Source organism: Populus euphratica, unplaced genomic scaffold (genome assembly GCF_000495115.2).
Source record: "Populus euphratica unplaced genomic scaffold, PopEup_1.0 scaffold25.1, whole genome shotgun sequence".
NCBI classification, from domain to species: Eukaryota; Viridiplantae; Streptophyta; class Magnoliopsida; order Malpighiales; family Salicaceae; genus Populus; species Populus euphratica.
This window is the reverse complement of record NW_011499851.1, coordinates 253,605-281,597: the sequence shown is the minus strand read 5'-3', so window position 1 is coordinate 281,597 and position 27,993 is coordinate 253,605. Positions and strand designations below refer to the sequence as shown.

At 29.2% G+C, this 27,993-nt stretch overlaps 2 protein-coding genes across 7 annotated transcripts; both read left to right on the top strand.

Annotated features, from left to right (window-relative positions):
• The first annotated feature begins 3,646 nt into the window (after positions 1-3,646).
• On the top strand, positions 3,647-8,799 carry LOC105121365 (probable trehalose-phosphate phosphatase F). 6 transcript variants are annotated; one of them, XM_011019961.1, is made up of 16 exons: positions 3,647-3,797; positions 4,024-4,143; positions 5,740-5,788; positions 5,893-5,970; positions 6,122-6,228; positions 6,314-6,777; positions 6,937-7,077; positions 7,176-7,247; positions 7,343-7,471; positions 7,610-7,666; positions 7,753-7,854; positions 7,967-8,044; positions 8,147-8,216; positions 8,307-8,377; positions 8,474-8,566; positions 8,671-8,799. In XM_011019961.1, exons 6-16 carry the CDS (start codon positions 6,508-6,510, stop codon positions 8,722-8,724), a joined length of 1,137 nt encoding a protein of 378 aa, XP_011018263.1. In that variant the 5' UTR covers positions 3,647-3,797; positions 4,024-4,143; positions 5,740-5,788; positions 5,893-5,970; positions 6,122-6,228; positions 6,314-6,507; the 3' UTR covers positions 8,725-8,799. The 6 variants fall into 6 exon arrangements, with proteins under 6 accessions (XP_011018263.1, XP_011018262.1, XP_011018261.1 ...); XM_011019960.1 differs by lacking the exon at positions 5,740-5,788; XM_011019959.1 differs by lacking the exons at positions 5,740-5,788; positions 5,893-5,970.
• Positions 8,800-14,673: 5,874 nt separating this feature from the next.
• On the top strand, positions 14,674-19,197 carry LOC105121364 (Aldolase superfamily protein). The gene is made up of 13 exons (XM_011019958.1): positions 14,674-14,784; positions 14,861-14,984; positions 15,058-15,136; positions 15,225-15,300; positions 15,397-15,480; positions 15,579-15,683; positions 15,896-15,976; positions 16,094-16,158; positions 16,839-16,908; positions 16,994-17,071; positions 17,322-17,419; positions 17,525-17,660; positions 18,817-19,197. Exons 1-13 carry the CDS (start codon positions 14,722-14,724, stop codon positions 18,961-18,963), a joined length of 1,206 nt encoding a protein of 401 aa, XP_011018260.1. The 5' UTR covers positions 14,674-14,721; the 3' UTR covers positions 18,964-19,197.
• The last annotated feature ends 8,796 nt before the right edge of the window (positions 19,198-27,993 follow it).

Below are 27,993 nucleotides of genomic sequence, written 5' to 3'. Positions count from 1 at the left end.
TCATAAACATCAACCCTTCTCTTTTACTACGACTACTGCTTTCTATTTTAAATTATTCCAATTAATCAATCAGTTAATTAAGGCTCTTGTATCTTTTTATTTTTATTTTTTATATTAATAATGCTATTATTATAGAATTACCTTTTAGAATCCTAAGAGCATCTATAACTAGAGAAGCAAATGAAGAGGCAAATTTAAAAGCGTGTTCTTTTAACTTTTATTTTTTTTATTTTACTATTTTAACAAAGCAGGTAAAAGAGAAGCCAAAATGGCTATTCAATTTGAGAAGAGTTATTTTTACAGGTTTCAATAAAATAGCTAAAATGGAATTAACGTTGCCAACGACTATTTTTATAACTGTTAGTCAACATTGTTTTTTTTCTTTAAAAGCAAGGAAAGAAGCTTTTTTTTTTTTTAATCTTGTATTATGCCTCACTATTCTCTCAAATTTAGAAAAAACAAAAATCAATTATTCTTTGGTTAATTTATAACATCGGTTGTGTTAATTAACTGAAATTAAAGAAAGTTTTTTTATTTTCTCTTTTATATTTGTTAATTTTTTAGACCATTTGTTGTTAATTTGATATTTGTGATGATTGTTATTTTTTTGTTATTTTATGTTTTTGATATGGGTTAAGGAAAACAATTTTTTATTTATGTTGTTATCTTTGACAAAATTAAGAGAAAGTAATAATGGTAGCCGATATTGATAAACATATAGAGGGACATATTTAAAATTTATTTTTTATTGTTTATTTTAATTTGAGGTTAATTATATTTTGTTTTGTTGAAAATGCAATTAAACCAGTATATTAATCCTCTCTTAGTTCCAAAAAATAGTCAAATTGTAATGTTAGAACAAGTAGGATGCAATGCTTGTTATTAATTCACATGTATATAAACTATAAAATTGTTAGACATTGAATGTGTGCTTCTTTTACACTCTCCTATAAGGTTTTAACTTGATGTTTTTTTAAATGTAGATGGATTCAAATTTTCCAAGCTCTTTCGCCAACTTTCTTATCAGTGAGTTAAGATATTCTCTCTCATCCAATTGATTCTAATCAATTAATTAATAACTTAACATACTTGAATTTAAATGTCCATCCAATAAAAAAATCATAAACTCACCAGAAGAAGATTGTATACTTGTCTCTGTAAACCTAAATACAAGCAAAGATCCAATTATAGGAGTTAAACAATAAACAAAATAGTTCTAGACTCGAGTACATGCTTACTTTGTAGAGAATGGAGGAAACTTGAATAATTGTTCCCAAATAAGCATCTCAAATAGATGGCAAGAAATAGTTGGTAAATTTGTTGGATTTTGTTACTCAAATTGAAAATCGTCAGCAAAGTGAAATGATTGAAGAATTAAACCAATTAGGATAAATCTCATCTGTTAAATAGTATCCCATTATATATTCATGCCCATTAATTATATAATTGATAGGAGCAGTATGACCTTCAGCAAGTGCAACGAAGATAGGTGATCGATTAATAACATTAATATCATTTAATTATCCAGGCATTCCAAAAAAGGCATGTCATATCCAAAGATCTTGTGAAACCACTACATTTAGAATTATAGTTGGTTCACGACAATGACCAGTATACATCCCATGTCATACAATTGGGCATTTCTCTCATTTTCAATGTATATAATCAATGCTCCCTAACATCCCTGGAAATCTATGCTACTCTCCAATTGATAATAACCGACAAATATCGGCCATGTTTGGTGCCCTTAGATACCAATCATCAAAAAATTCTACGATTGCTTTGACGAAAGCTCTAAAACTTTCTATCGTAGTGCTTTCTCCAATTTGAAGATATTTAACAGTAAGATCTGTAGGAATACTATAAGTAAGTATTCTATGAGCTGCAGTTACCTTTTGAAAACAAGATAAACCAATAACACCAAGAGCATTTGTCCTTTGTTTGAAATATGGATTATGAGCTTCCACTACATTTGCGATCTGAAGAAAAAGATGACAACTTATCTTAAATCTTCTTTGAAATTAAGTTTCAGTGAATTTAGGATTTTCAGCAAAATAATCATTATATAACCTTAACTTACCTTCCTTTCTATTATGATTGACAATATTGTAGTCAAGAATAGAACCACGGTACCTTATTCTTTGCCCTTAATTATTCGATTCTTTTTCAGTAACCATAACAGCAGCAACTTGAAAAGCGAACACAGGAGTGTCATCATCAAAATCAAAAGCATCATAAAAATTAAAATTAGAATGATTCATGATGAATTTTAATGAAATATATTTTTGAATGGAGAAAAAAAACAACGGAATGATGAGAAAAAATATTAAGGTATATGAGAATATTTATAGATGGATTATTTTTTAAAATTTTAAAATCTTAGAATGTTGGTGGTTATTTTTTCAAAATTTAAAATTTTAAAATTTAAAATGGTGGCGATTATTTTTTCAAAGCATTAATTTTTTAAAAAAATTGAAAATCAAAATTGAAAATTTTGATGGTTTTTTTTTTTAAGTTTGAATTTGAATTTACTTTTAAAAAATTAAATTTTTAATAGTAACATATAAAACTGAAAATTAAAAATATTCATATAAATAAATTTTAAGTTTAATTTTAAATTATATCTTTTAACTTTCATATTATTTTATTAAATTTTATATTATTTTTATAAATTACTCATATTAATTATATAATTAATAACATTATATTTATATTATATATAAAATATATATATTAGTTATATAATTATATAAAAATAAATTTAATATGAAATATATTAAAATATAAATGGCTTTTCTAAATAGTTTTTACCAGTGGAATGCACATAATAAAAAAGTTATATTTATATTATTCAAAAAGTCATTTTATTAATTTAGCTTTTTTCATTAGAGATGCTCTAAAGATCTCGACAATTAATTAACAAGCACATCCTGTTTTTTCATAGATTAAATTATTTAGGTAAAATTAGTATTTTTCTTTTTTCCTTTTATTTTATTATAAATTTCATTACTCAAACCAAGACGAGTTTACTTTATATATAAACAATAACAAGAAAAAAATTAAAAAAATACTAATCTTTAAAATTCATTATTCCATCCAATATTTTTGAAGATTTTTTTTATGTTTAGCAATTTTATATATTACATCAACCTATTATTCATTATTCACACCAACTAAAATTGTGCCTACATATAACTTATATATAATTCATTATCAGATGCTATAATAAATACTATAGCTAACAATTGTTTTTTATTAATATAGATATTCATTTTAGTTTATGTGTATTTAACTAATCTCACAAATTCTAAAATTAATAATTATATAAATTATATAAATTTTTTATAACTCTAAATTTTATAATATTCAAATTAGTGACTTTTATGAATATAATAAATTTGGTCCATATAGTATGAGTTCATATTTTATATAAAAAAAAATTAATTAAATGGTCTAACATTTATGAAGGGCCAGTGAATTTGTGAGGGATAACGGCATATATATATATATATGAAGGTTGTTTTATTAATGGGAAGTTATTTATTATACTACTAATTAATTAATTAATATTCAATTTAGACAGATTTTTCATTAAGGGTTTACGTTTAAAAAGGGGAAACTAGAGCGATGTTTCCTGATTCAACAACCTGGTTGTTTAGGGTTTACCTTGTTAAGCACGTCTTCTATGGCATATCCAACTCTATAAATACCCATTCTTTGCACCCTCGTTTCTTTCCCTTCCCTTCTTTTCCTCTACTTTCTCTCTCTCCTCTGCAACTTTCTTAATTATCAGAGAGGTGATTGTTTTCTCCCCTTTCCATTTTATGTATGTATATATTAGTCAGCTCTCTCTCTCTCTCTCTCTCTCTCTCTCTCTCTCTCTCTCTCTCTCTCTCTCTCTCTCTCTCTCTCTCTCTCTCTCTCTCTCTCTCTCTCTGTGTGTGTTTCACCCCATACATGATTTTATTTTTGCCTATTTAATTCTCTCAGCTCTTTTTTCCCCTCTCTTTGTGGGATCTTCAGGTTTTTTGTTTTTGATCTGAGAACTGCATTATAGAGATCAGTCCTTGTTTGATAAGAAAAAAATAAAAGAACAGAAAAAAAAAAAAAACAGGCAGGCACTTTTGTTAACACGTGGATTAGGTACGACTTCTGTTGTTTTTTATATGTATTAAAAGTAGAATCTGAAGATATTTTCATGTTTTCATGTGCAATGTTGTTGTAACTTTGTGTCAACAATATTAACAAGTATGAATCCTTTTTGTGAGATCTGGCTTGGCTGTCATCTCTTTCTGGTTAGACAAGCAATCCCGATGATTTATTAAGGATGCGATCTTTTTAATCTTTTTTATTTTTCTTAAACCTTGAATCTTGGGAGATAAGTGTATGACTTTTGAATGCCTATGGGTGGTTTTTGGTGAAATAATGTTTCCTTGCTCTTGGATCTCTTGGATGTGTGTTTTGTATTAGTTTATTCTCTATAGCGGGTGATCTTGAAAGCCGAGCTGCTCGTTTCTTCATTTTACCATAAATTTCTTTTTTTGTCGGTTGTCATGATTAAGGAAAATTAGTTCGTTGAGGTTTCAAAACGTGTGCTAATCGCTTTTTCTTGATGTGATACAATGACCTTGTAATGGGAAAAGAAAGCTCTGTATGCTGTCTACACAGTTTAGATTTCTTTGCGATACTGTGAAGTTGTTTTCGCCTGGTAATAGTTGTGCGATAATGACAAAGATTTTGTTAATTACATATTCGGGAATGAAAAAGTCTCCCACCGGTGTTTCACACATAAAAGAAACCCCAAAAACAAAAAATTAAACACGTCGATTTGGAGGGAGCTAATACGAGAGAAAGTTAATAAATTAAAAGAAAACATTAGCTGAAAGTTTTTACTACGTATGTCGTGGTGGGGTCGGCTTGTATGGTCTTCTGGTGGTTGATCGTTGCAGAAAAATGAATTTTTCGTTTTGCAATCTGTACATTAGTTGATTTTGATTTATGAAAGAACTATGGACATTGAAAATGATGTATATTAGATCTACATGTGGAAAGCCCCACGTAGTATAGCCTTTTGTGTCATATACACATATACAGGACCATTTCTTTTAATTGAGAGATCCCGAGCTACATGCTCATTGGCCACACAGATATCATTGTATCATCATCAAATTGGAAAATCCCAGAATTATTTGTCATCTTTATCTTCTTGATGCTCGAGTGAATCTAGATGAACAAATCATCGAAGTGGAAGAGGTGGAGAATTTTCAGAGATAATTTAAATTATATTAGCTAATTATCAATTATATACTTGGTTCTGGGATTTTATAATTATTATCGTGTCTGTAGCGAGTACTGTGCTGTCGAGTATCATCGTTACTGTAATGTTTTTTTTTGGTTAACAATGTTAGTCACTTGAGGTCGTGAAGAACGTAAAGATAAGGTTAACGTTTTTTATTGTTGCAATAATGAATCTTGATTTTCCCCACCTAAGCATATTGGATGTGTTTTGGCCTATATATCACGTTTTACTCAAGTTTTGATTTTGAGGCGATTGGGATTTTACTTGATAGGAATTGGTTTCATATTTGTTTTGTTTTGTTGCGTAGTTGCTTTTCGTTTGCATTATTTGCTCAAGCAAGAAAATTCATATATTTAAGCTGATATATATGATAAAATGTTAAGGTAACAGGTTGCTGTCTCTTTCTTTTTATTTTCTTTACATACCTGTCCTTTTTGCAGGGCAAAATAGATAATGTCCATCGGAATTCAGCTTTAAGAACCTGTCAGGGTATTATATGATGTGTTAGGCCTATGATCTTGACATCTTTTTTTAATAAAATGTTGTGTGCATTTAAGACTCGAAAATTCTAATATCAAAGTCGGTATCATGAGGATAGCTGACTTTGATATCGATGTGGACAAGCTATTCTCTTTGCTCTACCATTAATGGTGGTCAGTATCTGAACATTGGTACGGTCAACTTTTGCATTTCTTGAAGACAAATCGAGTCCATTTTATTTGAATGCTGGTAGTTTCAATCTGTCTAAAGATTCCAGACGCGTTTGTGCAGCAAGCAAGTTCCCAAGACTAAACACGCATCTTTCATTGATCTTTTGAACAGATATTTCTGGTGCATTTTGCTGGAACCCTTCTTTCATTTCTTGAAAATCCTAGTGCAAATAATGTTCTGCCACCCATCAAATGTTGTGTAGCTTTGGAGATGACAAGGTATGAATTTAGGTTCTGTTTAGGCATACATTCATATTTTGATGTAAATTTTCATTGAAATTTAATTCTTTGCTGTGATGGCCAGTTCTCAGGAAGTGCTTGCTTGATGAACAGCTTTCCCAGTAGCAGCGACAAGAAAACATTGAAGAGGTGGTTTTTCATTGATAAAAGGGTTGGGTAAAAGGCATTTTGTATAACGTGCACAAATTATTGTTTGGTCAAGTGTTTGTTGGTATCATAATTCATTCTTCACAAGTACTACCAAGTAATCTGGCTACTATGGACATCGAGTCAAACCATTCTTCTCCTGTTCTCACTGATCCTGCTCCAATAAACAAGTCAAGGCTCGGCATCCATTCTAATTTGTTGCCTTACGCACCATCGGGAGGATCACTCTCCTCTAGCAAGTATAGAAACATTCCTAGAAAAAAGCCTGGGAAACTTGATGAAGTCTGCTCGAATGCATGTCTGGATGCCATGAAATCCTCATCACCCCCTCGCAAGAAGCTCATTATGGATGGTGCTGACACGGCTTACAGCACCTGGATGGTAATGCTTGCTTCATTGTTGGCCAATTCGTTTGGCAATATGCTTAAAAAATCAGAATTTTAATTTCTAGGCCACAGTTGTGCTCTTCAAAGTATGTATGGTGGGTGGTTTATGTTCTGCTTGTATGTCATTTCTTTTCTTTGTTTTCTGATTGTGTAGCTCAAGCATCCATCAGCACTCAACTCATTTGAGGAAATTGCAAATTTTGCCAAAAACAAAAGGATAGCAATGTTTCTAGACTATGATGGTACTCTCTCTCCAATAGTAGATGACCCAGATAATGCCCTTATGTCTGATGATGTAAGAATTGTTCATAATTTGCTGAATGTTCAACATGTTCTTTCTTTTTTATCTTTTACCATTTGGTGTTTGCATCTTTAAATTGAGAACTGTTTCAGATGCGTTTTGCAGTAAGAAACTTTGCAAAATATTTCCCAACGGCGATTATTAGTGGAAGAAGTCGTGACAAGGTTAGAGGAGAATTCCCCATTATGCACATGTTCTATTTAGTTTCTAGTATAATTATAACTTGTTGCCATTGTGCTAAGCTACTCTATTTTTCCAGGTTTATCAGCTTGTAGGACTAGCAGAATTGTATTATGCTGGTAGTCATGGGATGGACATCTTGGGCCCTGTACGAAAAGCGGTGTCCAATGACCATCCAAACTGTAATGAATCAACTACTGACCAACAGGTATCAGATTACTGGCTCTTTGTGTATGTATTTCTCCTCATGTTTCCTGCAAAATTAGACTCCAGGGGTTTTATATCCTGTTGAACCTGCTTTTTACAAACTAAATAAATTGTTGTACTTTCTGTTTGAGTTTCATAGGGCAAGGAGGTGAATCTGTTTCAGCCCGCTAGAGAATTTATACCTATGATCGATGAGGTGCACAGTGTTGCTTTTCATGTATAAAACATAAAATTCTCATCATTATTTAAGAGGGTAAACTGACTACCTTGAATTTCACCCAGGTTTTTAGAACCCTTGTCGAGGATACTAAGGGGATCAAAGGTGCAAAAGTTGAGAATCATAAATTTTGCGTCTCTGTACATTTCCGTAATGTAGATGAGAAGGTAGGTCACTGTTGTTCTATGGATGAAATATCCTTGTCATTGAGACATCTCCATTATATGACTTTTCGTTTGGCCAAGTTCTAAGATGTGTCCTGCTTGTACTTGACTTCAGAACTGGCAATCTATTGCACAATGTGTTCAGGATATTTTAGATAAGTATCCTCGTTTGCGAAAAACTCATGGACGGAAGGTATTCTTATTGTTTGCTAGATACTGATTTTGGTGATATGATCTTATCTATATGCTGCTTTCTTGAAAATATGATTTTACACTCGCTTTGCTGTGTATTCAGGTTTTAGAGGTCCGTCCAATGATTGACTGGAATAAAGGAAAAGCAGTTGAATTTTTGCTTGAATCTCTAGGTGAGATTGCCGATTCTAAACATCCTAGGTGATATAGATTTGTTTTTCCTAAGGTTATTAACCATTTGTACCTCATTTACTGAGGCACAGGTCTAAGTAATAGAGATGATGTACTCCCAATTTATATTGGTGATGATCTGACAGATGAAGATGCATTCAAGGTAGTGAAAGATCATGTAATCTTGACAAGATTTTAATTTTCATGTAGTGGGAAAGATTTGTGTTTAATTCTATGTGATACTTTGGTCTAAAACCAGGTGCTCCGGGAGGGGAATCGAGGTTGTGGAATTTTGGTGTCATCTAGACCCAAAGAAACCAATGCAGTTTACTCTCTCAGAGATCCATCGGAGGTTCAAATTTTTATCATTTGTCTTCCATAAACTTTCCATCTTTATCTCAATCTCCTTTCGCTTTTCTTGCCAAATCTTATGGTGGAAACTTGACAATACTTCAGGTGATGAAATTTCTCAATTCCCTGGTGACATGGAAGAAGGTGGATGCATCCTGAATAATAGGAGGACCATCTGATGACATGCAGAGATAATTTAGAGATTTGATTTTGAATATTTTATAGATATTATTTTGAATATTTTATAGATATTTTGCATAATAAAGAGGCTGTCGATGCAAATGGTTAATATTTTATACTTCATTATTTTGCATCTTGGACCAGTAATTTAGAGATGTGGTTTTAAATTACCGTCAATTTACCCCCTTTACCTCGTTTCAACTTGTAAAGCCATTTTTGCTTTTAAGTTTAAGCTTATATCCAGTAGATTCTTTATTTAAAATATCAGAGATGTTAAGGTTGAGCTCAAAGCAGGTGTTTATGAAAGATGCTATGAATTACAGTCTTTAGTCTTGCTACTGGAATCTTATGCTGCGGTCACTGCGAGCAGTTATTATACTGCAATTTTCGGTGGTTTTGGACTTGCCTCCATGCATGCTATGCAAACTCCCCATCTATTTCGATCGCCGCTCTCCTATTCCCACTGGTTTTCTATTTATGGTCTTGACTTTATGGTAAAATGGTTGCTTTGTATCAGAAAACTGTTGTTGTCTGAAGTTAAAATGAGTTCTTACCTTGAGTCAGCAGCTGGAGCAGGCGCAGGAGCTCACTGCCATTGACAATCGATTCCTATTCGTGCTCTACTAATCGAGAAAACTAGATATTGTTTCCTGCTGCAATGAATGTTCCTGGGGATGCTTGCTGTTAGGGAATGATGACCTCTTCTTGCTGTCAGCTGATAACAGGGTATTTGGCTGTTGGCTACTTGGATACTTTTGGGGTGGCTGCATCTGTGAGCCTTCATTTTTCCTGTTAATAGTGTTCTTGCAATTGACTCGCTGTCAGGGCTTATTATTATTATTAACAGAATCTAAGTCCTGCGGAGAAAGTACTGTAGATATGAACAGTACTTTCTCCACTTTGTCCACACAGAATAGCCCCAAATCTAATAAATTAAGAGGTAATTTGATTTTTTTTTAAGGATATATTAGTCATTGTAACCTTGATGGGGCAAAACCGATCGTTTACTTCCTTTATAAACAGTATGACTTAATTAACCTAGAAACTGAAAAGGCATTATTTTGTATCCAGGGTCTTTTAGACATTTGATTTTTCTTAGCAGGTTAATTACTAAACAGCCCTGTAAAGAAACAAAAATAGAAGATGGGCCTCTTCTTCTTTGTATTTGTTGGTAAATTCATTTTTTATAAATATAAAATATTAATAAAAATAAAACGTGATCGGGAGTATTCAACTATTTATATTTTATATATAATTTTATTTTTTATTGTTATTTTTTTATTCCTTCAATTTCATTCTTAGTAATTATATATCATTTAATTTTTATATCAAATTTTATCCTTATTTTTTTTATATTTCTTAATCCTTTCACTAATTAAATTTTATTTTAAGTTCATTTTTCATCATCAAATTTTATTTTTTTTGGTTCATATTAGATTTGATTCATATTCCTTGTTTAGATGTTTATTTTGTTTTAGATTTTTTTATTTTACTTTTTTCCATTACATTCCTTATATATTTTTATTGAATCACGATTTTCGAAAGATAACATAGGTTGACTTTGGTGTTCATTAAGGTGATTTTTATAATTTTTATAATTTTATTATTCACTATGTAAATTTTATAGAATTTATCTTTATGTTTTTTTTTCTTTTCTTTCTATAGAATTATCCAAATCATATTCTCATAGGCATGGTGCTAACATATTAACCTAGGTTGACTTATATTTTTTATTATTTTTTTATAGCTTCATTTTATAGAATTTATCTTTATGTTTTTTTTTGTTTTTCTTTCTACAGAATTATCCAAATCATATCCTCATAGACATGGTGCTAACATATTAACCTAGGTTAACTCATATTTTTTATTATTAATTTTTAATTATTTTTTTATAGCTTCACCCCTCAATATTTTTTTATTAAGAATTTTGCTTTGTTTTTTTTTTTTTAGTTTACCTTATACAAAGTCAATTTTTGACTTATGACCATACTCATGAGTTTTAAAAGTTAACATTAGTTGACTACAGTTTTTTTGTATTCTTTTTAAAATTATTATTTTTTAAGTTTCATCCTTTTAAAATCATAGCTCAATAAAAAAAAATCTAGAAACATTATTATAAATCTGCATATGCATGTATAACATTACACCTAAATCATTGTTTTATTATTTTAAAAAACAATTGAATTAATTTTTTTATATTTATTAAATAATTTTAATATTCTAATATGAAAAATAAATTTAAAAAAATAAAAAATATTATTTTAACATATTTTTAAATTTTAAAAAATAAAGGTTCCTTCCAAGGCTCTTTTTTTCTTGTACTTATTGGCAACTTGATTTTTTATAAATATAAAATATTAATAAAAATAAAAAGTAGTTGGGAGAAATATAAGAGTGTCCTACTCTTTATATTTTATAAACAATTTTTTTATTTCTATTTATTTTTTATCTTTTTTTATTCCTTTAATTTCATCTCTAGTTATTATGTTGCATTTGACTTTTATATTAAATTTTATCCTTATGCTATTGATATTTCTTAATCCTTTCATTAATTAAATTTTATTTCAATTTCATTTCTTATCAATTGATTTTAATTTTTTTTCATATCGAATATCACCCCTATTTTTTTTAGATGTTTATTTTGTTTTGGACTTTTTTTTATGGTATTTTTCAACTTTATCCCTTTGTATTTTTTTATTGAGCCATGATTTTTTAAGGTTAACATGGGTTGACTTTGATATTCATTAAAGTCTTTTATAGTTTTTTTTTAATTTTATTATTTAATATTTAATTTTTATGGAATTTATTTTCATGCTTTTTTTTTCGCTTTTCTTTCCATAGATTTATTCAAATCCTATGCTCATGGTCGCGATGCTAATGTGTTAACTTGGGTTGACTTCGAGTTTTTACTGTTGATTTTTAGTTTTTTTTTTTTTTACAGTTTCATACCTCAATATTTTTTTATTGAGAATTTTGCTTTGTTATTTATTTGGGTTTACCTTCTGCACGATCAATCTCTGACTCATGATCACGCTCATGAATTTCAAAGGTTAACATTAATTGGCTAAGGTCTTTTTTATGTTCTTTTTGAAGTTTTTTTTCAGTTTCATTCTTCAATATTTTTTTTTTTTAGAGTTGTCTTCGTGCTCTTTTTTTTTTAATTTTCTTTTTATTGAGTTATCTTAATCATGTGCCTAACGTAGTGGGGTTGTTGGGTTAAAGTGGGTTAACCTATATTTTTTTAATTTCATTATTCAACATTAAGTTGTTTTATAGTTGAGTTTCATAATTTTATTCAATTTGCTTTTATTTGAGACTTTTTTTACCTTTTACTCGCACAAATAAATCATTTGATTAAATAAAAAATATATTCTAAGATAAATAGTTATTGATCAAAACTTAGTACATGACCTATGTTTTAAGATCAAATATTTTAATTTTAGTTGTTTGTTAATCAAACATCGATTGAATTAGTTAGATAGGTGTATAAGCATTTTAATTTATGATTAAGAATTTTTTATATCTAAAAATGCATTGAAAAGCTTGCATGTTTATTTTTTTACTAGAATAAAATTTTAACCCATGAGAAATTGCAAGTACAAAACTAGTAAGTACATTTAAAAGATGAGGGAAATCCAATATGCAAAATGCTTTGTGAATCCCCTCACGAAACACTATGGATGGTTTACAAGTTTTTTTAGTATTTTTTTTAGCTGAATTGTAGGTCAATGCTAACTAATTTGTTTGGGGAGAGTGAGATTGAAAGATACCAAAATAAAATAAAAGATAGAGAAAATGGATGGTAGTTTCATTTTAGGGTAAAATATGAAAGAGTTGGGGTTTTACCACAGTCCTTTTAATATAAGAGTTAATGATCTTTTTATTTTCTTCGACAAATAAGATATCATTTTGTTAAACTCATTAATAAAGTTAATAGAGATTGGAGAACTATTGTTTATATAAACTCTTATACACTATTCATTAAAACAATTTAATTGTGGATTTTCTCTTCTTATAGAAAATCCTTGAACTAATAGTGTATGATGGTTGTAGTACAAATCCCATTTAATCATTATTTAGTTGTTTGGGGGTAAGTTGGTGTTTTTCCATTTTAAAAGTACAATGAAAGGACTAAAATATAATTGGATACAAACTAAAGTACTAGTGGATTTAAAAAATTTAAAAATAGAGTCCAATGGCACTTCTATCTTTTCATACAAGATTTTGGTAACAATCAAATTAGGTAAGGGGTAATTTAGTCTTTGAGTAAATATAAAACATATTAAAAAAGAAAAGTAGTTAACATGTGTAATGCAAATGCTGGCGTTTGAAAGGTGGCATTTGGAAGGCACCTGTGCACTTCAAAAGGTGCGTGCGACACTTTATGGTGATAAAAAATCAGCTTTCATTATGTTATTAAAAGCATCGCGTCATTCTCTTCCTATTGAAGAAGCATATAGTGATGTTGGGTTGATACATCAATGCTGATGACCTTTTCTCACTTCTCTCTCTCCTTAACTTAGAAACCGTGTTGCCAATGAAATGTTTTAGAATTGTCCTTTGATGTATGATGGTATCAACTTCGATCCTTATTCTTTTTATTTTTTATTTTTTTGTAAAATTTTGAATTGTTTTAAATTACATCCTTCAATCTTAATTTGTGATATGTTATTTATACCACTTTTGTTCTTATTTTTTTTATTATTTTTCTTTTAAGCCTTTTGTTAAATTGATTGTTCTTTTCAATTTTACCCTTTAATAAAAGAATTTTTTTTTTTACTTTGATCCTCATTCTTTTGATTTTTTTGGTCCTTTTGCATAATTGATTTTCTTTTTAATTTCACTTTTTATTTAAAAATAAATTTTATTTTGTATTTAAATTTTGATCCATGTTATTTTTATTGTCTTTTTTTTTTGTTTGGGATCCTTTTATGTAATTAATTTTTTTTCCATGTTAATTATACAATATTTAACTGGTTAATAATTGAGTTTTATGATTGTTTCATATAAGGCGTTTTTAGTCTAATAATTCATCTCATGAATTTAAAAAATTATTATAGACTGACATCATTTTTTAATATGAAAAATCACTATTTTAAAACCCAACCAACTTAGTAATTTAATTTGTAATATGGATGAACCGAGACTAAGTCAGGTTTCAATAAAAATAAAAATAAAAATATTATAAATAAATTATAAAAATCTAGGAACATTATTATAAATCAATACATGCTTGTTTTTCATTGCGTCTAAACCATTGTTTTATTATTTTTTAATAATTTTAATATGTTATTATAAAAATAAATTTAAAATAAAAAAATATATTATTTTAGGCCATGTTTGTTTCCCGGAAAGTAGTTTCCGGGAAACCATTTTCAAACTTTCTTGTATTTGTTTGCCATTAGAAAAGTTGGTTAATGAAAAACACTTTCCAGTCAATGAAAAACACTTTCTAGTCAACAGAAAACACTTTTCAGTCAAATAAAAATTTGGCTTGGTTTTCATAAAAATGTTTTCTTTTTTGGGTGTGTTTGTTTTCTAAAAAGTGGTTTTCTTTATCTATCAAATTTGATCCTTATTCTTTTGATTGTTACTTATTTTACATGAAATACTTATTGATTGTTACTTATTTTATTTGAAATACTTATTAAAATATTAATTATTATTATTTTAATTTCTTTATTTTTTTTTAGATTTGATCTTTATTTTTTTTAAAATTAACTTAAAAAAGAAAATTTGTAAACAAATGGAGCCTTAACTTATTTTTAAACTAAATAATAAAGAAGGAAAAAAAAAAATTTTTAGATTTGATCTTTATTTTTTTTAAATTAACTTAAAAAAAAATTGTAAACAAATGGAGCGTTAACTCATTTTTAAACTAAATAACAAAGAAGAAAAAAAAAAAAAAGAAGTACAGTACTATATATACAATCTCTCTTCTCGAACAGAACATTGAAGAAACAAAACAAAAAGAAAATGTCACTCTCCTTGCAATCTCCGCTCTCTTCTGCTCTATCCTCCAAATCCTCCTTCCTCCAGGTAATCACTATTGTGTAATTAATGCATTTATTTATAGCTTCATCATTCATTTATCTGATCTTTGTTTTGAAAACAGAAAGGAGGAGGAGGAGGAGGAGGGAGACTGAGGTTACTCAGTGGATCGCTATCTTCGAATGCTATTTTTTTCAAGCTCCATAACCCTTCATTTCCTCAAATTCGTGCTTCTTCTCTTGATGCTGGTCTCTCTCTCTCCATATCCCGTTTTATTAAACTGCAACTCTTTACTGATTTTGGATCCCCCCTTTTTTATAGGTGCTAGCACTGAATTGGATGCTGTGTCTAGCTTGAGTGAGATCGTGCCTGATACTGTCGTTTTCGATGATTTCCAGAAGTATATTTGTTGTTTTTTTCCCCTTCCTTTAATTGGGCTGCTTTTATTGACACCCCCCGCTAATGTTGGTTGTTATATGTATATACAGGTTTCCTCCAACTGCTGCTACCGTTAGCTCTTCACTTCTTTTGGGTATCTGTAGCCTGCCCGATACAATATTCAGAGTAAGCAAACATTTAGTATCAAATTTTGGATTCTTGTTTTTATCTTGATCGATGCTAGTGTGAGAAATAGATTTTAGAAATTTGGTTTAATTGTAGAGTGCTGTGGACACCGCATTGGCAGATTCAGGGTGTTCTTCTCTTGAAAACGATGTGCTGAGATTGTCTTGTTTCGCTAACAAGGTTTGTTTTGTTGGATTTTTATGATTGCTTGTTAGGAAATACATGTAATGTGAACTTTGTTTGTTGGATTGATGCCGTGGGTTGCTGGTGTTGTATAGGCTTTGGTGAATGTTGGAGGTGATTTATCTAAATTGGTACCTGGCCGAGTTTCAACTGAAGTGGATGCGCGGTTGGCTTATGACACCCATGGCATTATTAGAAAGGTAACACCTTTTAACTTTTATAGAAAATAGTCAAACTCCAATTCGGCTGTTGGTTTTAGTAATTGTCTTATAAAATCTTATTTCTATTTCTGATCGTGTGTTTTGGTTTTACATAGCTTGTGGATTACGAGCATGCTCGAGAAATATCAACTTTTGTGTAACAGATGACATGATATGTTATGTGATAGTGGTTTTATACATATCATATGTAGGTGCATGACTTGTTGAAGTCATACAGTGAAATTGATGTTCCTCCTGAGCGATTGTTATTCAAAATTCCAGCAACTTGGCAAGTGGGTATCCGAGAATAATATATTTACTAGCAATCTTAAGAATTTTTCATATTTGAAAAAATAACTTTGATGGCTCTTGTTATCCCTTTCTTCCCTTATTACTTTGTCTTCTCACAGGGAATAGAAGCCTCGAGATTGTTGGAGTCTGAGGGCATACAGACGCATTTGACTTTTGTTTACAGGTACTTGTTGTTTGCTCTAGTAGATCCATGCAAAAATCTGCAATGAAATTATATTGAACTAGCAAAATACTGATAAGTCATTGATGTCAAATTAGCAAGTGTGATTTATTTTATCTATTGAGATAAACTTACATGTGCACCAAGGCGAGTGTGCATACTGTTTCAATCCAGCAATGTTTTAGGATTTTGATGATATTGTCTGGAAGTTATGACATTTGAGGATGCATTTCATTTACTCATTTTTTTTTCCATACAAATCTTGTAAATTGTGCTTTGAGAACGTCCAAGGAGTAGATGAGACTATGTACATGTGTTAATTTTCTGAATGATTTGCTCAAGCTGCAATTTTATTTCCTGATAGATTTTGATCTGTTGTTTTAGATGTGGATGTTTTATTGTCTGACTTAATTTGAATGCACAGCTGAATTACTAGATTTTTGTTCTCACTGTATTCGTAGTTTTTTATTTTAATGCTTTGTGGATTACCTGCTTATTTTTGGCATTGGATGTTTTCATTTTGTTTTCATTACATCTGGTCTCTCAGTCACTTTCTGTAATGTTTTTGCAAAAGTAATTTATTTAGATGAATGCTGTAGTCAGAGTCTTGATATTCAATATCTCATAGGATGACTATACATTTTTAAGTTTCCTGAGCATTGATGTTTTCTCATGTTTCTCAGCTTTGTTCAAGCCGCCGCCGCCGCTCAAGCTGGTGCTTCTGTTATTCAGATTTTTGTGGGACGCCTTAGGGTAAGTATTCCTTTCTACTGAGAGATGCCAATATTTTCTGCTGAAACATTAGTTTATTGTGAAAGTGCATTTTTATATCTTCTAGGATTGGTCGCGGAACCATTCTGGTGACCCTGAGATTGAAGCTGCTCTGAAAAGAGGAGAGGATCCTGGGTTGGCACTGGTTAGTCAAACAATAGTTATCTCTAATTTACTGATTTCTTAATTTGCACTAAAGTTTTAGCTTATTGATTTTAACTTGCCTAGTCTATTGATGCTTTAATACAAATATGAATGATGATGATCAACTTATAAATTAACACCACCATTGCTTTTTACTGCATCCCCAAGATCTTAGTAGCTAGAGAATTTAAAGTTATTCTTTGAAGAAAAAAAAAGAAAGACTTTTTACATACTATAGTTACTCATTTTAGGTGACAAAGGCTTACAATTACATTCACAAATATGGGTATAAATCGAAGTTGATGGCTGCTGCAGTTCGCAACAAACAAGATTTATTCAGTCTCTTGGGGTAACACACCTCACTTTTTCCCATCATATTTAGCTGGAAAATTGGATTGGGCAGCTAGACATCAAGATCAGTATTTTATCTTTAAGAGTTCCACCTCCTTTTCAGGGTTGACTATATCATTGCACCATTGAAAGTAATGCAATCTCTGAAAGAGTCTACAACCACTCCTGATGAGAAGTACTCTTTTGTTCGGAGGTTATCACCACATTCTGCTGCTGCTTACAGTTTCAGTGAAGAAGAGGTCTGCTTTATTTCCATCTTCTCGTTTTTTTCCTTGTAGATGCACAAATTCCAATGTTAAATTAAGGCAGCATAGCAGAGTGAAGCAAAATGCATTTCTTGAAAACCACATGAAGAATTGTCGAAGAGGGAACAAAGCTATGATTTTAGGTTTCATGTGCATGTTGCATCTCGTGGTACTGTTGGATCATGCAGTGCTTACTGAACCTATCAACATAATAGTATTCTTCTGATATGCTACTGTTATCTCTAGGTCATAATCATCATGCATCACCAGTATGCTAGAACAACCAATGAGTCAAATCGCTACCATTATTCTTGTATCCATTCTTGTCTCCATTAACACAATAGATGCACGTGCTTTCCATTTTATGTACGTAAACCTATGCTTGCAACTATCTGCATCCTGTTTGAGATTGAGTCACATATATTTTTTTTTTGTTTATTTATCAATCTGCATCCTGTTTGAGATTGAGTCACATATTTTTTTTTTTGTTTATTTATCAATGTGTTTTCTGTAGGGTTTTAGAAAACCATGATCACAGTAGTAAGATTTGGTCACAAAAGAAATCTGTTCATTTAGGGGGTGTTTGTTTTGCAGAAACCAATCTGTATTTAGGGAAATATTTTACAGGCGAAATATTATCATAGAAAATAAGCTATTTTCCGATGTTTGGGTGTTTTAAATGAAGATCATTTATGAAAACTTTTTGCTATATAGAGTTTTATAACTTATTTATTCATGTGGATGCCAATTGAGTGCTAGCATGTGATGGTTGTAAAGTATTTTTTAACTTGTTTATTTATGTGGATCCCATGTAAAATGTTTTCCTCTCTTGAGAACCGTAAGTCATTTTCTAAAGTTTAAAGGTACTCAAGGTTGACATCAAAAAGGAATTTTTCCTGCACAGATTTTGATTTCCAAAAAGGTGTTTCGAGTTTGACTATAAGTTATTTTCCGCTTACCAACTTTTTCAATTGGGAAAATATTTATTTTCCAGAAACAAATGTCCCCCTCAGTTGTATCCCAGACATTTAGCTTGGATGAGAAAAAGAAAAACATTTCAATGAATTATTGCAGTTTTCTTCATCTTAGTGAGCCCTCTATATCAGTTACTGCTAAATGATTTTCTTAATCGTCTTCCCTTTCTGCTCAGCTTATTAAATGGGATCAATTAAGCCTTGCATCAGCAATGGGGCCTGCATCTGTGGAGCTTCTGGCTGCTGGATTGGATGGTTATGTTAATCAATCAAAGCGAGTTGAGGAGTTATTTGCCAAGATTTGGCCTCCCCCAAATGTATAAAGCTTTCTAGTTCATATCTGAGAAGATCTCCGCTTCATGGAATAAATGAAAAGGATAGTCTCGGGCATTTTTCCTTCAATCTCCTTGTGTTTCCCTTCGTCGCCCAAATAAATGATGCGTGGAATTCGAATGTAACTCTGTTAGAAATTTGTCTGGAATGAAATGTCGGAAAAAGTATGCTTTTTGAAACATAAGGAGATCAATGAGCAACATGTTGCCCCGCAATGTTCACTACCAAGTTTGCATATTGACATGCTAATTATCACATCACTATACATGTTCTTTCCTTTTCTTTTTTCTTTTTCTCTCTCCTTCTTCGAAAAAATAGACAATCCAAAAATAAAATATATGATTTCATTAATGCTAATAAATCCAAATACACTACATAATTCCCCGCACTACTATTTGCACTACTCTATGGTGGGTAACAGGGTCATTTAACTAAACTCAGCGGGTTGAATGTAAAATCTCTTGATTATATTTTTTATCTTTAAAATTATATTGTATAAAAGTTGTTTGGGTATAATCTGGTCGATTTAATGAGTTTATCTTTAAAATTATATTGTATAAAAGTTGCTTGGGTATATAATCTGGTCGACTTAATGAGTTACTGGTCGATTTAATGAGTTAAAAAAATCAAATGATTAATAAAAATATAGTTATTTTAAAAATATTTTTAAGAAATATTTTTTATTTTAAAAAAACATTAAGATGGTAATATAGATAGACTCGAGTTAATCTAGGTTAGGTCATGAATTTTATTGAGTTAATAATTTTTTTATAAAAAACTAATTTTATTTAATTATATGATAAAAAATTAGATACTTGTAAAATCAAATACTAATTTAATATTGGAATATTTTTTATGATATAATAATAACATTATAAAAATAAATCAAAATATATCATGAAATTTAATTCTTTATAATTATATTTTTTCTAGAATAATTTTTTTATTTAATAATATAATAAAAAAATATATGATTATAGAACTGAGCACTAATTTATTATCGAGAAATTTTTTCAAGAACACAATAACTCTGTATAAAAAAATCCGAAATAAACAACAAAGTTAAATTTTCAATGAATTCAAAATTAAAATAAGAAAATGAAATATGTTTTTTAAAAAATATTTAACTTCCAATGACAACAATAATTGTTATTGTTAATTACAAAATCTATAATACACATGAAAAACAGACATGAAATCGAGCCTATCTATTTTAAAAACACTGAAGATGTTGAACAATACATATTAATTTCTCAGACAGCATCACTTCTTTCCATTTCTCGAACTTCCAATTAAGTTATTTGAGCCTTTCTTTTTTCATGTTTCTCTTTGTGTCTCACGAATCTGAGAATAATCTTCTACATCAAAATTAACAACAAGGAAGCCTTATCGAAGACAAGATCAAAGTTATCAACCTAAGCCGATATATTTTCCCAGCATCACAGTTTAATTTAAGAAAATCACCCACTGATCGGCAATCCGGATGCCCCATGGCAGTGCTATTTCCTAGCCAATGTTCAAGTTATGCTTGGTCAGAGAATCAACTAATTACGAAATCTATTGCTGGAAAATATAACATCCCAACTCATCATGATGTGTCTGTGGTTTAATCAGCAAGGCATCATTTCATAAGAATATCACGTATAAGTTGAGCTATGGTTAATTTGATTAGTTGGCATGTCTGGAGTTTTCCTTGGCTTGGCGTGATTAATGAATGAAAGTAAGATCATCACAGCATGTGAAAGGAAATGATCCACACCAACTACACATAGAATAACAATTTGAAGAGGTAGCCATGATCGATCTTGGTGATGGCCCACGAATCACCAATGCATCCCTGCACCTTCCCTTTACTTAATTTCGGTTGGTTATGGAAAGGTTTGTTTATTTATTTCTGGGAAGGGGGCAATGATGTTGCTGTTGAGAGATGAAAGAAAATCTCAGATCAAACAAAAAAAAATCATTTAATTGTTGAACAATTGTTTTCGAAGGGGAAAAATTTACGAAATGGAAGTTGTGTCAGGAGGGTCAATCATCAATGCCATTAATTTTCACCAGCTTCACCACTAAATCAGTTTCTTATTAATTTGAAATTGTAATGTTGAAGGGCAGAAACTGGATTCTATTTTATCATCATTCAACGTGTCAATGAAATTGTGTGGTTGCCCTTTTGTGAAGTGTTTTCTAATTAAATATACATTAAAATAATAATTTTTTATAATTTTTTCATAATTTATATATTAAAAAAAAAACAATATTTTAAAACAAAAAAAAAACATTTTAAAAAGCAGAAACTAACGTGTTGCATGCTAAAGTTTTCTTCTTTTGTTTTTTTTAATCGTGATTTCATGCAAGAACATACGCATCAGCCAGCTTGTAACTTAACTTGGCTTGGTAGGTTTGCCTTGCTGTCTTACTGCAGTGGCTGATCTAAATTATGATAAAGTAACTACTTGCGATAATTTATATATCCATGCAGGACAGCTGCTCTTATAAGACTTTTGTTCTTCTCTAGAATGGGATTGATTTTGATCTTCAGAATTCTTCCTTGTCAAGTTTCTACCAAAACGCAGCCTGCGAAATTTTTTATTATTCAAATATTGTTCCTGCCAACCACTTTAATTTCTAAATTAACTGTCGGCTCATGAGCTTGCAAGGATGCTCTTTACAAGAAAGCTCAAAACAAAGAGAGTACTGTTTTGACCAAGCAAGGGATAAGGTAAATCGAGATTTGGTGAAAGCACCTGGCATGATCCTAGAAATTCACAACATTCGCCCAGTGGATTAATTAATTGTATATTCTAACATGTGGGCTAGATAATAATGTACTTGCATGCTGGGGCCAAATTAGAGGCTGTCCATGCAAGAAAATTCTTTTTTTTTTTCAGCCTCTCTTTCCTCAACAAATTAGATTTTTAGTATTTTTTTTCTTTAATTTCAATCTTCGAACCTGAAATTCCTAGCTCCGCCATGCTTGCATGATAGATAATCTTCAAGGCTACAGAAAAAAAGAGAGAGTATATTTGGTAATTTACTAAGAAATTTATAGACAAAAGGTAAATGTACCTTTTGGCCCGAGGTTAAGTATTATTTGCTAGGGTGTCGCACTGTTGTTGTTCGCCAAGAATATTAAAGACGTAGGAATAATAATGAAACTAATTTTTTGAAGAAATTGTAGTATAATATTAGATGGGGTGTTTATATTATTATTAGAATTCGTAGTTATTAGCTGCCAGCAATTTTTATTTATTATTATTTTTGTTTACCTTTTGTTGGCTCCCTCCAATCACGTGCTGTGTTCAACATGGGAGGTAGATCGGATTTAAGCATTAAAAACATTTGAATGAGAATTTTGGTAATCCTTTGAGTATCTATCAGAGCTCTTCTGCTTGAGATTCTAGTAAATTTATGCCATGGAATTAATTAATTAATTTTATATGTATTCTAGTATATATCCACTAGCTCCACCTTCTTTATTCGGAGATGAGATTATAATAGACATTATATCTGCTAATTAATTGTTAGCTTGCCCCTTCCGAGTTAATTATTGTGATGATATTGACTTTATCCTACGACCAGTGTAATATTCGATGAAAACACCGACTCGTTTTTCAAGAAAAAAAATAGTGAATTAGTTGCAATTACTAATAAGTAATGTAATTAGTTTACCAAAAAAAAAAGTAATGAAATTAAAATGATTTAATTAGTTGTATATTTTTATATTTTTATTTTCTTTTGTTCAAGTGGAGAAAGGAGAAAGAATAAATAAATTTAGGAGCATGGATAGACAAGTATTCAACTTGATGAGGAATGGATAGTTTTTAGTTCATCCTCGTGAAAAGAAGACTCGAAGGTTATGATTGATTCATTCCTCCATAAAGAGAAGCTGAATTAAATTTAGCATATTTGGAGGTAAAGGTAAGGGTTTCTCTTTCTGATCATGGCTTTCTTTCTTAAGAATAGATTTTCATTATAAATCTTACTTAATTTGTATACTCATGATGATAGCAGGTATTTGGTAAATATTTAAAACATTATGGACATTTCATTCATAGAAAAATGCTCAATGATCTATATTAATATTCAAATTAAAAATAAATACTTATGTGTCAATTGAATAAAATAGTGATTCATTATCTAATAAAAAAATAAAAACTAAAATTGATCAACAACATTAAAATTGATCAAACTAAAATAAAAAAATCAAATAGAAAAGATAAGACGCTATTGATAAAAAAATTAGAGGTCATTATTGATCACAAGGGTTAGAAGTGTTGGAAATTTATTTAATTAACATGATTTAAATAAATTATAGGTAAATAAAAATTTAATTTTAAAGAATTATTGATTTTTTAAAATTTAATCATTTATTTACCATGGCTAATCAAAGATTCATAATGGTAAAAATTAATTCTTAAACCTCTTAACTCTTAAAATTCATTATAAAAAAATGGTTGAAAGAAGAGCTTCTAACTTATTTTTTTAGATTTTTTTCTCTCTTTCTCACTTTATTTTTTTTTAATATTTTCATTCTCTTTTATACTTCAATTTTTTCTTTCAAATCTAAAGTTTAAGCTCATAGCTTGTCGAGAAATACTTGAGTTCTGTGGTTCAAAGATCTTATTTAGAAGTGCATCGAAATTAATATAGTATTGTTGAAATCTTGAAAGTTATATTTCAAAATATCCTAATTGCATAAGTAAGGAGTAATAAAACCTAAAAAAATAATTTATCATTGACAATAACAAAAATTTCATTCATTTAAAGTACTTCAACAAGTAAATATCATTCTTTGTTTTAATTGAAATATTGTTATTTTTATTATTAGTATACACGCTAGAACTTTGATCTTATATAAATTGCAAGTTTAACTATATATTTAGCATGCATGTTAATATTCTTTTTATTATATTTATGTTGAAAACATGTTTGTCTTGATTGTTTTTTGCATGTTTGTAGATTTAAAATTGTATGTATTCTATACTTACATTGAACAATCTTTTATATTTTATATGCTTTTGTTATAATAAACTAAACATTTTTATAATAAACTAAACATCTTTGTTCACTAATTTGATATAATAAAATATATTTTGACAACAAGAAGTCACAATCAACTATGAAAAGACAATTGATTAATAATAAATACAAGAGTTCATGTGATTAACTAGAATACCAAATTTTATTCTAAATAAGAATCCTTTAAAAAATAATATGGCAAGTATTATAAATTATTTATAATTTATATGACTGTCAAGAAAGAGACACATACATAAAGAAATTCAATTTGTATTATAATTTATAATGTATACTTCTTATTATTTTTTATAAACAATCTATATAATATTAGGATTAAAAGTTTATGTAAAAATTCAAAATATGTAATAATATAAAAAAGTCATTTAGCTACTAGAAATAATGGTCAGCCCTATATATATTACTTTATTCACAATCTTTTCTAAATTTTTTCTCTTTTCTTTATCACTTTCCTTAACCATTTTTTTAACATTAAACTATTTTATTTTTTGGGGGCTTATTGCTTATTTATTTAGCATTATTGAGCCTACTAAGGTTTATAAATAGACTCCACACTTTGTTTGATTTATGAGTATGTTATTTATTTTTGTTTGGAATCAATTTCTAATTATAGTTTTTCCATATTGTAAGGATGAAATGAAAGACATATAACATATTGATCAAGAAGTCAATAATTAATTAATAACTTAGTGTTTGATTGATCCTTATGATTTTTTGTTTTATCAACATATTAGCACACTTAGTGATATAACTTATTTGGTAACCATGCTACCTAAAAACATTACATGTAAGATCATTGCTACAATAAATGATGTTTAATCAATATAAGCAAAAAATAAAGGCCATTCTTTTTTTTCATAAAGAGCTTAACAATCCTTTATCACCATACGTACTAGTAGAACAACCTGCATTGGATATGTCACAAGATGGATATTCATCAACTGATTTCATGCAATAATAGAAAAACTACACTTGAATAAAACCTTAAAGTTCTTATGCAATCTTTTACTTTTTCATTTTTCTAAATGATGTTGCCTCTATCCCCTTCTAGTAAATATCTTGGTGCTTATATGCCTTCAACACAATTTTATATCTATCTTTTTTGCAAACTAGATGACATTGTTAGGTGATCACAACTAATTATGTTAAATTCCAGCTAGTTAGTAATAACTACTCTAAAAATGATATCTTTTTAACAAAACTTAAACTTATATAAATTTGATTTAAATGTAGTCTAGATGTAGAATATAACTAATACAACTTATGCTTGCATAGTTTTGTTATTACCATAATAGTATTATGGTAGATAACCATACTTTGCAGGTCATATATAATCAAATTAACTAATTAAAAAATAATCTTAAACAAAATAAAATGAATACTTTTTTTTTATTTATACATATGAGAGGAAAGTTTGAGGATATTTTTCAGTGAAAAGCACTTCAATAGAGGTGTTTGGAAACATATAACATCAAACTAGATATCATATGTCCATGTATAAGGCATTATATCAAGCTTCTCTAATCAAGGCATGATTACTCCTAATGCATTAATGATCTTATAAGTTTATAGGCAGCCTCGAGCCATTTACATGGCATAATAACCACTTTCATAGTCATAACAACTATTATTAGGAAATTTAATGCCTTATAAGGCTTTTTTCAACAAGAAACTTTAACTTTTTACATCTTAAACTAAAACTATTGTTGATTAACAAATAAGAAATACAGTTGACTGAACACTTAACATACATGTAGTTAGAAGTTGGACGTATAAATATTTTTATATATAATAGTCCATTTCTTAAGTAAGTTAATATATTGCATCCAATTCTTATAAGAATCAAGATAGCTGATTTCAAATATTTTTTTAGAAAAGATAAATAGTTAACAAGGAAACGTATCATTAAATTCGCTAATCAATATGGAAATGATATAAAGAATCTTTTTTTAAAACTCAAGTTGTTTGGTTTTTTGTTAATTAAGATTGAGTTTCATTGGTTTTTTATATTGTTACCTAACTTTATCAATAATTGAGTTTCATAAATATTTGTTGAAATAAAATTATTTAACCATCGTACCTATTCATTGAAATTATATATATAATTATTATTTTTTGGTTGAAATTATGTTAGTTATATATCACCCACTATTAATAATCATTAACTTTTTTTTTTTGGTAAAATCCATAATTCGCACCTAATGTTTTCACCAATTCGTTAAAAAAAATCATTATCACTTTAATCAATCAAATTCTTGTAATTTTATTTCAACTAATTAAATATAATTTATCTAATAAAAAAAAGATATTACTCAACAAGAAAGATGGGGATGGCGAGGACGAATGATAGTATTAAAGAGAATGAAAAAAAAAGGTTGATGATAATGATTAAAGTAATGATTTATTGAGATAAATTTTTATTTTTGACAAACAATACTCAATTGTTTGAAATTATAAGAAATATAAAAACTCGTTTGACCAAATGGATAATAAAGGGGCTCTTTTAATAAAATTAATGAAAATACAAGGTATAAATAATGAATTTGGCCATAACGTTTTTTGCAACTTTCTTTAAATTGACACCAATTTAGTGCATAAATTATGCAAATTAGACGTACAAAAATTAAAGAAAAGGAACAAAACAACATAGCCGAGAATTGTAAGAAGTGTTTTGGGTTTAATCAATGAAGTTGATAGGTTTGAAAATGAATTGATGTTTCTCCAAATTAAGAAGAAAGAACTCACCCACTACCCAGATCACAAGTGGAAGTCGGTTATCGATGCCGCGTTGCAATGATGCCCTAGCCTGCCAGATCATGAGTGGAATATCACTGTCCATTTGGCCCAATGAGGCCACGCTTGCAGGCTGCCTGGTTCGTAGGCTATAATGTCACGTTGGCATCTCTAAGTCTAAGCAATTTATTTTTGTTTTCCTGTTTTTCAGGGAGGCCAGCACTGAGCAATAAATCCGCTACCTAATTAAAATTTAATAATGATTAATGTTTTTCTCCACCGCAAGGTGCTGCCCCTGCCCCGTCAGAAGATCACAGGAGCTCAAACACGTAAGTTGCACGTGCCAATTCCTTTTTCATCTTAATATTATTTTATATTTATTAAAATACTAAATTTCCATCTAAAAAGCATGGTTAGAAGATCAAAATCCAATGAACGCAAGCTTTAAAATTTTTGTTTTCAATGTATTTGAGTCATTTTATTATTCTTAAAAACATAAAATGATGTAAAAGCTCCTAATAACCGATTCCAAGAATGTTACTTTTAAGAGTAAATTAGTAATTAAATTGTGCTTCGAAAAAAAAAAAAAATCCTACCACCGAGAATAGAAATGTCAACTTCTTATTTAGCATTTAATTAGAATTGATAATTGTCTTTACAATTTAATTTATCAATTCATTATTTTAGAGAGAAAATAACTCTTATAAGTATGTTTTCATGTATTTAAATTTTTTAATTAAAAAACAAAAGGATATTTATGCTTTATATGTTGTCATTGATAATACACACACACATAGAGATATAACTAATTTATATAAGATATAAGAGAAAAACAATTGGAGACATATAAAACTAATCTTTTCAAAGCATTCTAAAATTATAAAAAATTAAAAAATTAATCACTATTTTAATAATAAATCTAAGCCAAATAGTTTTAAAAAATAAAAGTAAGGGTATTAGTTAATATTTAATAAAAAAAATTAATAGAAAAAAATAAAATGAAAAGATTAGGCGTAATAGATTTGACATGCTAGATTCATGTGTCTAGTTGCTTATTAAAAAAAAACCCTGAGCTTGACACTTTTTTTTTCTTTTTAAGAATAGATTTCACCCTCTCTAGTTTGATTTTTTAATCAAACAATTTAGTACAGTCTATTTTGTTTTCCATTCATCTTTGATAATAAAAAAAATAATGATTAATGATTCAAGTTTTAAGATCCCTGAAAGTTATTTTTCGACTTGTTTTCACT

Bases quoted from the DNA above. Each gene is read 5' to 3' on its own strand.
- LOC105121365 (XM_011019964.1), top strand. From the start codon at position 6,508: ATGGACATCGAGTCAAACCATTCTTCTCCTGTTCTCACTGATCCTGCT. The intron at 6,778-6,936 runs GTAATGCTTGCT...CTGATTGTGTAG, and splicing joins CGGCTTACAGCACCTGGATG to CTCAAGCATCCATCAGCACT. The intron at 7,855-7,966 runs GTAGGTCACTGT...ACTTGACTTCAG, and splicing joins TCCGTAATGTAGATGAGAAG to AACTGGCAATCTATTGCACA.
- LOC105121364 (XM_011019958.1), top strand. From the start codon at position 14,722: ATGTCACTCTCCTTGCAATCTCCGCTCTCTTCTGCTCTATCCTCCAAA. The intron at 14,985-15,057 runs GTCTCTCTCTCT...CCTTTTTTATAG, and splicing joins TGCTTCTTCTCTTGATGCTG to GTGCTAGCACTGAATTGGAT. The intron at 17,072-17,321 runs GTTAGTCAAACA...TACTCATTTTAG, and splicing joins AGGATCCTGGGTTGGCACTG to GTGACAAAGGCTTACAATTA.